Source organism: Hippocampus bargibanti, linkage group LG12 (assembly GCF_051943395.1).
Source record: "Hippocampus bargibanti isolate YZ-2025 linkage group LG12, ASM5194339v1, whole genome shotgun sequence".
Taxonomy (NCBI): Eukaryota; Metazoa; Chordata; class Actinopteri; order Syngnathiformes; family Syngnathidae; genus Hippocampus; species Hippocampus bargibanti.
In genome coordinates this window covers 22,988,879-23,005,669 of record NC_142745.1, presented here as the reverse complement: position 1 = coordinate 23,005,669, position 16,791 = coordinate 22,988,879, and the positions used below count along the sequence as shown (strand labels likewise).

Here is a 16,791-nt window from a genome sequence, read left to right as displayed (position 1 = left end):
CTTCTTGATATGCATGCTGCTGAATGCATCGCCATTAAAAGGCCTCTGAATAGAGGGCAGGTTGACATTTAAACGACATAGAGAGGAGGACACTGGATAATTGTGTAACCACCCGATTCCACACACTATTTTTTTTGTATAGATGCTGTTTAATATACATAATCAATACTGTGGCTTCTGGTTTAGAGCTCATCACAACAACATTTTTTTTAACTTAGTCACTGGCAGTACTTGATACACATGCATGAAAGCATATGTTTTGTTTGGTTGAATTTGGAATCAGCATTAACTCTGACTGCCAGACAATGTGCAAAAAAAATGTGTCCACTCCAGTGCCAGGGTTTTTGTCATTGTCACTCAAATAGCAGGAGCCACACAACATTGACTTTTAGGACTACATAATAATTCAATGCAGCGTAAGAAACCTTAGACTCTGTTTTGTCATCGAAAAAAAAAGAGTTAATTCCTAAGTTATACGGGTCTGGAGTTATGTGAGCTTGAAATGAGGGCGGCTGTTCAAAATACAATGCAGTACATACATATTGGTTTATTTCACGCTGTAACACAGCTGAAGCTGGAACAAAGCGCTAACATGAAAAAAAAGGAAATGCTATCCCATTGTGGAGGGAGAAAACATTGCCAGAAGTCTGGCCAGCGCTTCATCGGCACCTAAACAAGAAACTAAATCGGGAATGGCGCTTGACGTCATATTTTCAATTCCCGAATAAATCGGTGAATGTCAGTGAATAATAATAATAATCCATTTCATTTATAAGTGCCTTTCAAAACTCTCAAGGTCACTTTAAAGTCACAGGATCATTTTTTTGTGGGTGAGCAGTGGCAGCCACACGCGCCAGCGTTCACTCAACCCGGAAGTATCTCAAATACATAGAAAGCTCGCTAGTTAGCCAATACTGTAGATAGCTAATGGTTAGCTAGCTAGATAGCTAATAGATAGATAGCTAGATAGCAAATACAGGTGACATCCAACTTACGACCGAGTTCAGTTCCGACCAAACGGTCGAAATGGCCGTAAGTCGAAATCCATTCAAAATGTTGACTAGAGACTCGGAGGCTAAATGACACGCAACCCCCTCCCCCCCTCTGGTGCCATCACACGGTCGATTGCTGTGCGAGAGTGACATGCTGGCTGGCGTAGAATTTTAAAAATAGGGTCTGGAGGTCATAAATACTGGTGGTCGTAAATCGAGCTGGTCATAAGTCAGTTACCAGTAGATAGCAAATAGCTAGCTAGCTCGATGAGTTAACATGGCTCACTATTCTTTGAGGTTTTTTTTCTTTATATGAAAGGATTAGTAAAAAAAAACAGAATACAGTGATACCTTGGCTTACGAACTTAATTGGTTGCAAGACAGTGTGCAAGGCGAAAAGCGTGTATCCCAAAAATTAATTTCCCATTGGAAACCATTAAAATGAGAATAATCCGTTCCCAGTTCCCCATAAAACATCCTTTTCTACTTTCGAATTTTCTAAGCCTTAAACTACACAAAATATACCTTATTTTATGTACAATAAATGTGCTATGGTATTATCATTCAAGAAATAAACTGTATTTACTGGTTTTATTGACCTTTGTGATGGTCGATGGCTTGATGGAATGGAGTGGCCGATTTCATCAGCATTAAACACTTGATGAGGAACGTAGCCTTCTTCTTTCACCATCTTGAGGAATGATCCGTTGTAGGTGCTTTCTCTGCGATAATTTTACCTTGTTCCTCATCAATTGTGTTCTGTTTAACTCGGTTGATAGCTTTTTTCATCAAGTGTACAGATTGCTTGTGCGGGTTATTTGTGGAGCCTGATTGATGGGAGATTTTAACCTTGCAGTCTACATTCTACCTATGAACTATCAATAAAGTTGAAACGAGTCCAAATTTCACTGTGTTTTCTATCCATTTTCTTAGTCTCTCACTGCCGTCTGCCTGTCTCTTCAATGTATAAGCCGCAGCCCCTACCTCACTGCTGCATTCTTGACCAATCACGTGGCTTTAACCGAAGACCGGGGGCGGGCAATAGAGGATAAAAACAAGTCAGCTGCCATTTTCTTGTTAAGAGAACGGGCTCGTTCGCCACCAACACATCACTCATTGTGGTGCTCCGGGTGTGTCCCGAAAAATAGTTTGTTTGCCAAGGTTAAATTTTCATAAATTTAACGTTCGTAAACCGAAACGTTCGTAAGCCAAGGGGTTCGTAAACCGAGGTATCACTGCACACGAAATCATTGATGAGCCTTCTTGCAAGAATAATCTATCTTTGCAGGATGCGTCCTGCATAAACGGACCTTTTTATAAAGTACAAAAAACTGAACGGCAAACTATTCCCCACACAACATGTTTTATTCACAGTGAGAATCTGAAAAGAGTGGAAGAGCGTCTTTGTCCACCGTTATCCCCTCAACCATCAATCTCATTTAGTTCCCATTTGACGGCACGTTCCTGGGTAACGGCGCTCGCTTCCAGCTGGCTCGTTCTCGGGTGTGCAGCCGAAAATGCGTATTGAGGTGCGCCGACTGATTAAAGCATTTGCCGCACACGTGGCAACCGAAGGGTTTCTCCCCGGTGTGGATGCGGTGATGCCTCTTGAGCATGCTGATCGTGGTGAAGCGCTTTGGGCACGCCGTGCAGCCGTACGGTTTCTCTTTGGTGTGCCAGCGCATGTGGACCTCCAACTGGCAAGCGAAGCTAAATCCTTTACCGCACTCTGGACAGCTGTGCCACCTCTGGATGCTCGCGTTACGGGACTTCAGGGATCTGATGGGTTTTGGCTGCAGTAGGTGGACGCTTGGCTTTGGATCTGTGGACCGTGGTCCTTTCACCTGGTGTCCAACGGATCGCTCCGATAGAACTTCTTGGGGGGTTTTGTGGCTATTTACAGCGCCGGGAGGGTCTTTGCCATCTGGAGGGGAGGATGAACTACAGGTTGCAAAGGGTCCTTCGCAGTCCCAGACTGTCTTTGTCTCCAGTGGTGGCAAAGGAAGCGTGACAGTATCTCTACCGCACACTGTCTGAACTAATATCGGATCCGAGCTAAATTGCCTGTCAAACTGTTTTTTGGGGTTTCTTCCATCATGAATACACTCACTGCGGACGTCTTCGTGGTTGGGTTCTTGTTTCACTTGTAGTATCGCGCCGGTTCCTCTTACAGAGTCAGAGATTGTGTGGTGATCCTCAGTCTGGACAGCACAGGCTTCTGGAAAGTGTCAAGAAGGTATCAAAAAAGTTGAAAATATCCATAAGACATGGAGTGAGTGAGTGAGTGAGTGAGTGAGTGAGTGAGTGAGTGAGTGAGTGAGTGAGTGAGTGAGTGAGTGAGTGAGTGAGTGAGTGAGTGAGTGAGTGAGTGAGTGAGTGAGTGAGTGAGTGAGTGAGTGAGTGAGTGAGTGAGTGAGTGAGTGAGTGAGTGAGTGAGTGAGACTTCAATCGTCTGTTACTGTCCTGATACACACCAGACCTTGAATGACAGCATTCAGTTCCAGTAATAACCCAGAAGTAACTCAAATAGATAGAAAGTGAGCTAGCTAGCTAGCAAGTCAATAGATAGCTAGCTAGATAGCCAACCAGCCAGGTATATAGCTATCTAGCTAGATGGCTAATAGATGACTAGCTAGATAGATATATAGCTATTCAAATAGTCAGCCAAATAGCTAGCTAGATAGCTAGACAACCATCAAGCTAACAGATAGCCAGCTAGATAGCTCAAATATTGCCAGCCAGACAGCTCGTCAGTCAGCAAGATAACTAATACAGTGAGACCTCAACTTACGTACTTAATTGGTTCCCAGACAGAGTGTGTAAGGCGAAAAGTGTGTATCTAAAAAAAAAATTCCCATAGGAAACCATTAAAATGGGAATAATCCGTTCCCGGGTTTCCATAAAATATACTTTTCAACTAAATAAGCCTTAAAACTACACACAACATACCTTATTCTATGTATAATAAATGTACTATTGTATTGTAATGAAAGAAATACACTGCACTGTATCATAAAGTCACTTTATTTACATTTGTGATGGTCATTTATGACTTGATGGAATGGCGCTCGAGGTCGAAGGTCAAAGGGAATTGCTGTTTGAAAAGAGAAGCCGTGGTGGGTGTGTATTATGAAAATAGTGCTTATTTTAAGGTTTAATTTTCATAAATTTGTAAGACGAAAAGTTTGTAAGATAAGGTGTTTGTAAGTTGAGGTCTCACTGTATATAGCAAATAGATAGGTACCTACATACCTAGCTAAAAAGATAGGTCGCCAGCTAGCAAGTTAGCTTATAGATAGCCAGCCAGCCAGCTAGATAGCTAATAAGTAGGAAATGGATAGCAAATAGATTGCAAATAGATAGCTAGCTAGTCAAATAGCCAGCTAGAGAGCGAGATAATAACATGTATTAGGATTATTATGATTATTATGATTAATTCCCACTTTTCCTCGATATTTCGAGCGCTTCGTAAAGTATCGTGAAAGATCCTTTTCTAGAACTGAGATAATGGTTCGTACCCTCGATGTCTCCCACAAAAATGACATTTCTTCCATTCTGTTTGGGGTCTCTACTTACTCGTGCGCTCTCTCGATGAGACTCATTAGATAGTGTCTTCTTTGGAGGTATAGTGATACCTCAGCTTACAAATGCTTAAACTCACGATTTTTTCACCTTACAAACATTAAATTCGCGAGCATATGGTCTTGGCTGGCTGACTAGTTTTTGGCGGACCAACCGAACCACACGGCGCCACGGCAGACATGGTTTGTTATCGAATGGAGTACTTTTGCTATTATGGGAGCGAAAAAGACCCCATCACAGGCTAGTGTTAAGCCGAAGAGGACACAAAAGAAAATGACGGTGAAGCAGAAAAAGGAGATCATAGAAAAACATGAACGAGGTGTGCGTTTGTTTGACTTAGCGTCCCAGGCAATAGGTCTCAGGCAATAGAAGAGGTTGAAAAACTTCTGTTGATTTGGATTAACTAAAAGCAGCTAGCAGAGGACAGTGTGAGTGAGGGTATTATCGCCCAGAAAGCACGGCAACTTCACTCGGATATCATCAAGAGGCAACTACATCAACAACGCTCACAAAGGTCAATAAAACAACTTTATTATACAGTACAGTTTAGTTATTTAATTACAATCCAATATCACATTTATTATACATAAAATAAGGTATATTTTGTGTAGTTTTAAGGCTTATTTAGTCAAAAATTATGTTATATGGGGAGCTGGAAATGGATTATTTTCATTTTTAATGGTTCCCTATGGGAAATTAATGTTTGGAAGACACACTTTTCGCGTTACACACACTTTCTGGGAACCAATTAAGTTCGTAAGCTGAGGTATCACTGTAATTGATAAATGTTTGAATCGATGAAATGGTTTCTTCAGCCGTCATCTGTACTTCTTTGAAGGTGTCGGACGGTTCGCTTCTTATCAAAGAAGCTTCGTCAGCAAACTAAACTACCAGTAAAACTTTAGTTTGCTGATGAAGCTTCTTGGATAAGAAGCGCAACGTCCGAATGGAAGCCGACTTCCGGACCGCTTCGAGGAAATTCTGGTCCACCATCCGGCGTCTCGGGAGGGGAAAGCAGTGCACCACTAACACTGTGTACAGTGAGGGTGGGGCGCTGCTGACTTCGACTCGAGACGTCGTGAACCGGTGGGCAGAGTACTTCGAAGACCTCCTCAACTCCACCAACACGCCTTCCTTGGAGGAAGCAGTGTCTGGGGACTCCGAGGTGGGCCCTCCGATCCTTGTGACTGAAGTCACCGAGGTGGTTAAAAAGCTCCTCCGTGGCAAGGCCCCGGGGGTGGATGAGATCCGACCGGAGTTCCTAAAGGCTCTGGATGTTGTGGGGCTGTCCTGGCTGACACGCCTCTGCAACATTGCGTGGTCATCGGGGAGAGTGCCTCTGGATTGGCAGACCGGGGTGGTGGTCCCCCTTTTTAAAAAGGGGGACCGGAGGGTGTGTTCCAACTACAGAGGGATCACACTCCTCAGCCTCCCTGGAAAGGTCTATTCAGGGGTCCTAGAGGGGCGGGTCCGTCGGAAAGTCGAGCCTCAGATTGAGGAGGAACAGTGTGGTTTTCGTCCCAGCCGCGGAACAGTGGACCAGCTCTACACCCTTAGCAGGGTCCTCGAGGGCGCATGGGAATTCGCCCAACCACTCTACATGTGTTTTGTAGACATGGAGAAAGCGTTTGACCGTGTCCCTCGTGGAGTTCTGTGGAGGGTACTTCGGGAGTATGGGGTACAGGAGCGGCTGATACGGGCCGTTCGGTCCCTATATGACCGATGTCAGAGTCTGGTTCGCATTGCCGGCAGTAAGTCGGAATCGTTTCCAGTGAGGGTTGGGCTCCGCCAAGGCTGCCCTTTGTCACCGATTCTGTTCATAACCTTTATGGACAGAATTTCTAGGCGCAGCCGAAGCGTTGAAGGTTTCCGTTTTGGTAGCCTCAGTATAGCATCTCTGCTTTTTGCAGATGATGTTGTACTGTTGGGGCCTTCAAGTGGAGCTCTCCAACTCTCGCTGGAGCGTTTCGCAGCCGAATGTGAAGCCGCTGGGATGAGAATCAGCACCTCCAAATCTGAGACAATGGTTCTCAGTCGGAAAAGGGTGGAGTGCCCTCTCCGGGTCGGGGAGGAGATTTTGCCTCAAGTGGAGGAGTTTAAGTATCTGGGTGTCTTGTTCACGAGTGAGGGTGAAAGGGATCGAGAGGTCGACAGGCGGATCGGTGTGGCGTCTGCCGTGATGCGGACTTTGTACCGATCTGTCGTGGTGAAGAAGGAGCTGAGCCAAAAAGCAAAGCTCTCAATCTACCCGTCGATCTACGTCCCAACCCTCATCTATGGTCACGAGCTATGGGTTGTGTCCGAAAGAACGAGATCCCGGATGCAAGCGGCCGAAATGAGCTTTCTCCGTCGGGTGTCCGGGCTCTCCCTTAGAGATAGGGTGAGAAGCTCGGTCATCCGGGAAGGGCTCAAAGTCGAGCCGCTTCTCCTCCACATCGAGAGGAGCCAGATGAGGTGGTTCGGGCATCTGATTAGGATGCCCCCGGGACGTCTCCCTCGCGAGGTGTTCCGGGCATGTCCCACTGGCAGGAGACCCCGGGGACGACCCAGAACACGCTGGAGAGACTATGTCTCCCAGCTGGCATGGGAACGCCTCGGGATCCGCCAGGACGAGCTGGAAGAAGTGGCTGGGGAGAGGGAAGTCTGGGCTTCCCTACTGAAGCTGCTGCCCCCGCGACCCGACCCCGGATAAGCGGCAGAAGATGGATGGATGGATGGATGGAATTTGTAAGACGAAAAGTTTGTAAGATAAGGTGTTTGTAAATTGAGGTCTCACTGTATATAGCAAATAGATAGGTACCTACATACCTAGCAAGTTAGCTTATAGATAGCCAGATAGCTAGCCAGCCAGCTAGATAGCTAATAAGTAGGAAATGGATAGCAAATAGATTGCAAATAGATAGCTAGCTAGTCAAATAGCCAGCTAGAGAACGAGATAATAACATGTATTAGGATTATTATGATTATTATGATTAATTCCCACTTTTCCTCGATATTTCGAGCGCTTCGTAAAGTATCGTGAAAGATCCTTTTCTAGAACTGAGATAATGGTTCGTACCCTCGATGTCTCCCACAAAAATGACATTTCTTCCATTCTGTTTGGGGTCTCTACTTACTCGTGCGCTCTCTCGATGAGACTCATTAGATAGTGTCTTCTTTGGAGGTATAGTGATACCTCAGCTTACAAATGCTTAAACTCACGAATTTTTCACCTTACAGACATTAAATTCGCGAGCATATGGTCTTGGCTGGCTGACTAGTTTTTGGCGGACCAACCGAACCACACGGCGCCACGGCGGCTGGCGGACGAGTTTCCCCTTCCTTTGAGTGCAGACATGGTTTGTTATCGAATGGAGTACTTTTGCTATTATGGGAGTGAAAAAGACCCCATCACAGGCTAGTGTTAAGCCGAAGAGGACACAAAAGAAAATGACGGTGAAGCAGAAAAAGGAGATCATCGAAAAACACGAATGAGGTGTGCGTTTGTTTGACTTAGCGTCCCAGGCAATAGGTCTCAGGCAATAGAAGAGGTTGAAAAACTTCTGTTGATTTGGATTAACTAAAAGCAGCTAGCAGAGGACAGTGTGAGTGAGGGTATTATCGCCCAGAAAGCACGGCAACTTCACTCGGATATCATCAAGAGGCAACTACATCAACAACGCTCACAAAGGTCAATAAAACAACTTTATTATACAGTACAGTTTAGTTATTTAATTACAATCCAATATCACATTTATTATACATAAAATAAGGTATATTTTGAGTAGTTTTAAGGCTTATTTAGTCAAAAATTATGTTATATGGGGAGCTGGAAATGGATTATTTTCATTTTTAATGGTTCCCTATGGGAAATTAATGTTTGGAAGACACACTTTTCGCGTTACACACACTTTCTGGGAACCAATTAAGTTCGTAAGCTGAGGTATCACTGTAATTGATAAATGTTTGAATCGATGAAATGGTTTCTTCAGCCGTCATCTGTACTTCTTTGAAGGTGTCGGACGGTTCGCTTCTTATCAAAGAAGCTTCGTCAGCAAACTAAACTACCAGTAAAACTTTAGTTTGCTGATGAAGCTTCTTGGATAAGAGGCGCAACGTCCGACACCTTCAAAGAAGTACAGATGACAGATGAAGAAACCTTTTCATCGATGGACCATTCCTGTACGACTGAGAGCTTACACAGACGTAAACGTATGAATGTGGGGCTAAATCTCTGATAGCCACCCCAAAAAAGAAAATAAAAGCTGACACGTGTGACGTAATACATAGAAACAGCGGACACCTTTCTTGCCTACCTGGTCCTGGTTGCAGCATCAGCAGTCGTTGGACGGCGACATTGAGGAGCCGTTTCAGACGCTCGTTTTCTTCCTTTGAGCGGCGAATTTCACCTTGATATTCAAGAAATGTTTCTTTGACGGCTCGGAAAATCTCCTCGGCGGCCGCTGTCATTCTGTCGTTGAGAAACACGTTCAGCAGCTCCAGTTTGGTCATGTTGTCCCCCAATTTTGGCTGAGGAGCGACCCTCTGTTGACGTCTACTGACCCGGAAGTGAAATAAAACAGCACCGGAATTGAAAGCTTGGTGTCTTCAGACCGCGGACTTAATATTTTGACAAAACAGTCATCAAAATGGATAATACGTGCCAGCGGTCACTCAACAGCAAGACGCACAAAGCCACATTTCAAATTTTTGCGGAGCCATTCTCTTTTGATGTGCAAGATGCCCCTCCTGTGTTCCAAATGGAGCTCTGTGACCGACAGTGCCACTCTGCACTCAAAGCCAAGTTCAGGGATGTGAATGGAGAAGCAGACAAGCTTGGGCAATGTTTGAGAGAGTTAACCCCCAGCTTCCCTGAACTTTCCCGAATGTTCAAGTGGGAGCGTATACTTATGTGAGAAGCTCTTCTCCACCTTGAAGTACAGGTCCAGACTTACTGATGAGCATCTTCAAGCCCTACTCAGATTCTCCACTGCCTCCTCCCTCAAGCCAAATGTGGCTCGGCTTTGTGAAAAGAAGCGCTGCTAGGTCTCCAGCAGCAAGAAGTAGGCAAGAGAAGCCATGTTTAGGACACTTCATGTTCAATATTTTATTGATGTTTGGAAAGTTATAGGTTAAAGAACTGTGAATACAGACATTTGAAACTTTACTAAAATAATTAGTTTCCTGTGTTTTTTTTCAGTCGTCTGTATCTGCCTTATGATCATTATAATTATTTTATTTATTTGTTACTGGTTAATTAATTTTGTATTCATTTTTCCATTTATTCATTTAATTCATTTTGTGTGTGTTAAAAATGAAGATTTTCAGAACATTGGAATGTTTTATCTGTGCTTTTCTTGCAAACATTCTGATGCGGCCCAGCCTCACCCAGACTCTGCCTCCAGCGGCCCCGGGTAAATTGAGTTTGAGACCCCTGCTTTACAGTCACAGGATATTTTTTTCTGCGGGTAAGCAGATGAGCCACACACACACACAGGTCAATAAGGAATACATCTACAAGTACATCACAGAGAGCAGGAATGATGCGGTGGGCACTGCCAACTTGAAGAATGGACTTAAAGTTACTTGTCAGGTAGAGATTGAAGTCCCTCAGATTTGTGGATTTGTCATGCGCATTATGGACTGCACAATCAATGAGGTGGCTGCCATTGATCCTCATGGCCAACTGGTATACACACAGTCTACTGGCTCAGGGGCCTTCAAGGCAGCCATGGAAAGAAACCCCCTCAAGTTCGCAGTGCAGCATACTTCCAATGTTCAACTGTACCCCGAACCGAATGAACCAGTGTACATCATCAATGTAAAGAGAGGAATCATCTCTGCTCTCATAGTTCCAGCCACAGAAGGAGAGCAGCCTTCAGGTTTCTATCCGGTCACGAAAAGCCCCATCCATCATTTAAGAAATGTTCATATTTTTTTCGTCCATCAGAGCACATTGCATGGCTGGTGTTTAACTGAATTAGTGGTGAACATAAAGAAGGATTTTGCAATCGATTGGATTGGATTTAATATGCCTTTATTAGTCTCACAGTGGAGATCGATGTGACCTTATCGAGAGATCTGTCACAGTGCCACCAGTTCTATGGCCGGAAACTAATCAACAACGCTCTTCCGTTTCTGCAAAAGTCAATAATAGCTGTCGACTGACACTGAAATGAGACCAACTACTACCTGTATCACTGTGGGATTGATCATTCATGCACTAAAGACTGTTCCAAAACCTCTCCTTTTATTTGCTCGACGTGCGTGACATGAGTGTGTGTGTGTGTGTGGAACTTAGTTTCATCATTTGAATTAAAAAGTGGGACAAGTTCAGCAACAAACTAATATATTGTTCGGTCTTGCCCACATTGTCATAGGACATATGGAGTAAGGAAAATAAATGTGCTTCCACAAAAATATTGAATTTGAAAATGAAAGGTAAAATAAGGTTTTTTTGAACAATCAAAACAAAAGCAATTTAACAATGCCCCAAAGCACAAGTACAAGGGAGAAAGTAACAACCCAAAACAAACAATAATTCCACCATGACGTCACTGATCCACTACTGACATGGATGCTTTGATCCTCTCCTCTTTCATCTAGAACTGCTTCAAGTTATCACAAAGAGGGTACAGCAAGGCCTGAAGAATGAATGACTGTGTCTTTGTGTTGTCATATTTGTTATGTATTTATTATTTATTTTTTCCCCCGAAGATGGTGGCGCGTGAACACGCAGCGGCTCCCCTCTCCTGGCAAATTGGCATTTTCATGTTTATTATGTTTGTTAAAGTCATTATAAGTGCCTTGCATGCTGGGTCCGAGACAGTAATTTCATCTGTGCTGTATGTCATGCATATTAGCATAGTTGACAAAAAACGCTGACTTTGACTTTTGACTGACACCAGCGATTATTCAACCCTAAAGTAACAAAGTAAAACAAAAAAACTAAATAAATAATATGACAACACAAAGATTAAAAAGGTCAAAGATCAAGCCTTCCATTCGGCGCAGCAAGCGGGCAAAGTGTTATGTATGATTTTATTGCATAAATTATTTCGTTGATGTAAAATCCAAGTGTTTATGTGTAATTAATAGCTATATTTTCATGCTTGTTTGTAGTTCTACGGGGGTGTCGTAGGTGATTCATGATGCAAGTGAAATCACTTTAAAGAATTAAGCATCTGCACAAAGAACCGGAGTCCTCGCATATGTCGAATGGGAGCACAAGCTGGTTTGTTATTGTTTGTTTCATAGAGATGAAAAAGTCACCTTGTTAAATAAGAGCATGTTTTAATTGACCCTCCTGTGGAGAAATGACTTTTTATTGAGAGTGAACTGATGGATAAAGTTGGAGTGATTTTTCAAATCATTGCATTAGATGAAAAAAAAAATCAAACCAAAAAAACAATTGCTTAAATATGTGTCCATTTTTTTACTTGATGTATCACCATTATTCAGTTCAATTGAAACCCATTGAATAAATCTAGTCATGGTTTAAGAAATAAACTATACACAACATTTAAGAAAGAAAAAAAACATTACACACAAGAATAAAGTCAAACTGAAATCAAATTGACGTTGACTGCTTTAAAAATAGTTACTAAAAAAGTAAGTGACAATATTTGCGAGAAATTAAAAGCAAAGCAATTGCAGCCGGGGATCCTTTCTTTTTTTAATCTATATACATTTAGATGTTCCCAGTGCATACCCAGTATACACAATGTTTGCCTTTTCCAACACTTAAATCTACCACATTGTTGATGCAGATTTTGATTCCAGAAAAAGACAACAAACATAAATCCTTAGTCAAGGGGCGGGGCTTAAATGCACTGAATCAACCTGAACAATATTGGTGTGGTCGATCGACCAAAGAAAGATGGCCTCAGCTGCCAATCATGTCTGACAGCTCCTGCAGTAGATCGTCCTCCCCAATGCCGGGGTCCACGTCTCCGTCCAGATGATCGTCTGTGAATTCGTTGATGAGCTCTTCAAAGTCATCGGCGGCCGATGTTGAGTGACGTGACCCTGCTAAACTTTGTCTCCGTGATTTACTTTGAGGGGTGGTCTTCTGGACGCTGCTAATGGAGGGATATCTTCGTTAGAATTTCATTTGTGGGTCAAAAAACATTTCCAAGCACAAAATACAGTGATACCTCAGTTTAAGAACCCCTTGGCTTATGAACTTTTCGGTTTACGAACATTAAATTTATGAAAATGTAACCTTTGCATACAAACTATTTTTCGGGATACACACGGAGCTGCCACAATCAGTGATGTGACGAGCCCATTCCTCCAACAAGAAAATGGCAGTTTTGGTCCCCTATTCCCCGCCCCCAGTCGTCTGTTAAAGCCACGTGATTGGTCAAGAACGCAGCAGTGAGGGGGGTAGGTTAAACATTAAAGAGACAGGCAGATAACAGAGAGAGTGAGAAAATGGATAGACAACAGAGAAATTTGGACTCGTTTCAGCTTTATTGATAGTGTGGCAGAGTGTAGACTACAAGGTTAAAATATCCCACCAATCAGGCTTCACAAATAACCCGCACAAGCCACCTGTACACTTTATGCAAAAAGCTGTCAACCCAGCTAAACAGAATACAATTGATGAGGAACAAGGCAAAATGATCGCAGAGAAAGCACCTACAAGGGATCATTCCTCAAGATGGTGAAAGAAGAAGGCTACGTTCCTTATCAAGTGTTTCATGATGATGAAACCGCCCACTCCATTCCATCAAGTCATCAACGACCATCACAAAGGTCAATAAAACCACTTGATTTACACTGTATTTCTTTAATTATAATACCATAACACATTTATTATACATACCGTATTTTCACGACCACCACCGTGTGAAAAGGCGCAGTCTCATTTATGTGTGCCATTTCTGTATTTAACATACACATTGGGCGCACCGGATGAAAGGACGCAAGTCTATATACCGGTACATATCCCCTACTGCCATACGTACGTCCGCCTCACAACAACACACAGGCATACAAGTGTGTGTATTTATAAAAACAGATCGGGAACAAAACGCAGTTTGGTAGTGCTTTATTTATTAATTACAAAGTAAGAACATTTTGTAATCATCACTCAATAGGCGTCGGCATGGTAAAAACAAACACATTACCGGTAACAGTCAGTAATCAAACCCATCAAAGTCCTCATCCTCTGTCTCAGAATCGAACAGCTGCGCTAAACCAACGTGGCAGTTTCACTTTCCTGACGGTCAGTCACTTTTTGTGCTGTGCGGCTCCTCGGAAATTATGCCGGCTTTTCCGAAAGCTCGAGCCACCGTGCCAGCAGACACGTTAGCCCAAGCATCCACAATCCATTGGCAAACTGCGGCGTAACATCTAGCCCTTTTCGTTTGCCTTAATAATGACGCCTGCTGGAAATGTCTCTTTAGGCAAGGTCTTTCTTTTAAAAATCACCATCGGCGGGAGTTTCTCTCCGTTAGCATGGCAGCCAAGCACAACAGGAAACGAAGCCTTTTCGCTAGCTTTTCAGAATAATTCGCCGGACGTTGCTGCGCTGCCGTAGTCCTGGCCCGGATGGAACAGTGTTTCATAAAACATCACAGTTTCATAAAACGCCAGCTCCTTGGAAAGCCTTCAGTTTAAGCTGAACTTCATAACCATGTCTCTTTGCCATTTTCTGAGTTGTTAAAACAGCAATGTTCTGCATGAAGCACATACCTGTTCTTGTATACACAAACCACGCCCACACATCCCCCCTCATGCTCTCTACCACGTCCTCCTCATGGTGGCCTCTAACACGTCCGCACTACAGGGCGCACCGCACATTCTCAAAAAAAACGGAGACGTTTATATGCGCCTTATGGTCGTGAAAATACGGTAAATAAGGTATATTTTGTGTATTTTTAAGGCTTAGAAAATTAGAAAGTAGAAAATTATGTTTTATGGGGACCTGGGAACGGATTATTGCCATTTTAATGGTTTCCTATGGGAAATTAATTCTTGGGATACACACTTTTCGCCTGACACACTGTCTGGGAACCAATTAAGTTCGTAAACCAAGGTATCACTGTAATCCCATTTTCAATCATGACTACTTTTTTTCCGGCTTTTGATTTCATGAAAAGTTTTGCATTTGAAGACGCAACAATTTTCAGTCTGACGAGACCTCAATGAACTTGTACCTTCGGGAGGCAGCGCAGGCTTCCACGGGAGTTGCAAGGCTGACATCTCGTTTGGGGTCTTGGCTCGGGCTGCGTTTTGAAAGATGGAGGATCTGTGAGTCCTCACTTGAGCTGCGTTTGTCTTCCAACAATGTGCTTGGACTGCAGGAAACTCGAGAGCTCAGCACCTGAAATGTCAGACAAGGTCAGTGAAAATACATTCAGGAATCTTCTCAAACTTTTGGGAATGGAAGTACAAAACAAATACAGGTAATCCGACTTACGTCCGAGTTCCATTCTGGCCAAATGGTCGCAAGTTGAAACGGCTGTAAGTCAAAATGATCGCAAGTCGAAATCCATTCAAAATTTTGAATAGAGACTTGGAGGCTAAATGACTGGCAAACTCCCCCCTGTGGTGCCATCACACGGTCGATTGCTGTGTGAGAGTGAGATGCTGGTTGGCTAACCAAAATTGTTGCACGCGTTGACAGCCTGCTAGCGTGTTGTGGTGCCAGGCGTAGAATTAACATTTTGCAAATAGGGTCTGGAGGCTGTGGTCGTAGGTACGGGTGGCTGTAAGTTGAGCCGGTCGGAAGTTGGATGCTACCTGTATATATTTTTTAACATTAGCCTGGAGATAAGATGGGGGTTTAGTTAGAGTATGTGTGAGACAGCTCATTTCCTCCTTCAGTTAGGGTTTTACCTTAGAATAGCATACCTGTCAGCATATACGTTTTCCCTGTATTGTATACGTTTTTTAAATCATTTTAAATAATGTACGGTGTACTACAACTTTTAGTTAGGACAGTTAGGACGGTGGGAAAAAAAATCATTGGCACTCTCGAGGACTTGCACACTGCAAGAATCCATAGAAGGGCGTGGAAAATCCGACTGGACCCTCCGCACCCTGCACACCACCGTTTCCAGCGACTCCTCTGACTCAGACAAGCGCTACCGATCGATCCACACCAAATTCAGCAGACATTTAAACAGCTTCTTCCCTCGCCGGCACCATTAACTCTCGAAAGAGTAACCCAAATAGAACTGTCTAGTGCCTCCATTTTTCTTCTGTGATACTAGTGCAGCGTGTTCTAAACGAGTCAAATTCCTTGCGTGTTCTACATACTTGGCCAATAAACATGATTTTGATCTACTGGACCCTCCGCGCCCTGCCCACCACCTTTTCCAGCGACTCCCCATGTGCACCAAACCAGCAGAAGCGTAAACAGCTTCTTCCCTCGTTGCCATTAACTCTAAAAACAGTCACCCAAATAGAACTGGGTAGTACCTCCATTTTTCTCATTTTTTTTGATGATACTAGTGCAGCGAATTTGTCTACCAGAGAAAAATTCATTCGTGTTTTATTGTTTGTCTGTGTAAGCTCTCAGTCGTACAGGAGTGGTCCATCGATGAAAAGGTTTCTTCAGCCGTCATCTGTACTTCTTTGAAGGTGTCGGACGTTTCGCTTCTTATCCAAGAAACTTGGTCAGCAAACTAAAGTCTTACTGGTAGTTTAGGCCCTATATATATATCCCTATTGTCCAGACATGGCGGTGCCGGACTCTGCTATGATAGGTCCCTACCCTCAGGTTGGGGGGAGCAGAGGACTACTCCCTGCCACTCCACTGATTGTTCCTATTGTGCTGACTAACGACTGTCCTGAATGCCCCATTTTCTCTGGTATCACCTCATCAGCATTACTAATCCTATTTTGCCTAAGTAGGCTGTTGTACGAACGATCCAAATTGAACCTCACCCCACCAAACCGGTTTAATGAAGGATTTAGTTGTTTTATGAAAATTGCTTCTTTTACTCCCCTTTCAAATCATCTATGTTCTTTCGCTAAGATTTTAACCCCATTGTCGTCAAATGAGTGGTTGCTAGCTTTAAGGTGCATATGTAAACTAAGAGGATGGAACCTTTTCATTGATGTTTTATTGTTCGTTTGTGTTTTTTTTTGTTGTAATTCCATTTTAGAAAAAGAAATAACAAAAAGCATTCATGGAACAAGTTTTTTTTCTGGAAATTGCAGCTGTTTGGTTGGAGTAACTTTGAAGCTAGCGTCTCCTTGTCATATTTTTCATTCGTATGGG

At 43.3% G+C, this 16,791-nt stretch overlaps 2 protein-coding genes across 6 annotated transcripts in view; both read right to left on the bottom strand.

Moving 5' to 3' along the window:
- Nucleotides 1–1,932: 1,932 nt before the first annotated feature.
- On the bottom strand, nucleotides 1,933–9,891 carry LOC148890923 (uncharacterized). Its single transcript, XM_089009553.1, has 2 exons — nucleotides 8,870–9,891; nucleotides 1,933–3,210 (listed from the first exon to the last, which is right to left on the bottom strand). The coding sequence occupies exons 1-2, from the start codon at nucleotides 9,063–9,065 to the stop codon at nucleotides 2,432–2,434; spliced, it is 975 nt and encodes a 324-aa protein (XP_088865679.1). The 5' UTR covers nucleotides 9,066–9,891; the 3' UTR covers nucleotides 1,933–2,431.
- Nucleotides 9,892–10,842: 951 nt separating this feature from the next.
- zc3h11a (zinc finger CCCH-type containing 11A) overlaps nucleotides 10,843–16,791 on the bottom strand; it is a 29,656-nt gene continuing 23,707 nt past the window's right edge. For 4 of the 5 annotated variants that reach the window (XM_089009552.1, XM_089009548.1, XM_089009551.1 and 1 more), the window contains 2 exons: nucleotides 14,720–14,886; nucleotides 10,843–12,634 (listed from right to left, as the gene is read on the bottom strand). In XM_089009552.1, the coding sequence (XP_088865678.1) occupies nucleotides 12,439–12,634; nucleotides 14,720–14,886 (363 nt within the window). In that variant the 3' untranslated portion in view covers nucleotides 10,843–12,438. The remainder of the gene's footprint in view (nucleotides 12,635–14,719; nucleotides 14,887–16,791) is intronic. The other variant, XM_089009547.1, reaches the window with a different exon arrangement.

Bases quoted from the DNA above. Each gene is read 5' to 3' on its own strand.
- LOC148890923 (XM_089009553.1), bottom strand. From the start codon at position 9,065: ATGACCAAACTGGAGCTGCTGAACGTGTTTCTCAACGACAGAATGACA. The intron at 3,211-8,869 runs GTAGGCAAGAAA...GACACTTTCCAG, and splicing joins GATGCTGCAACCAGGACCAG to AAGCCTGTGCTGTCCAGACT.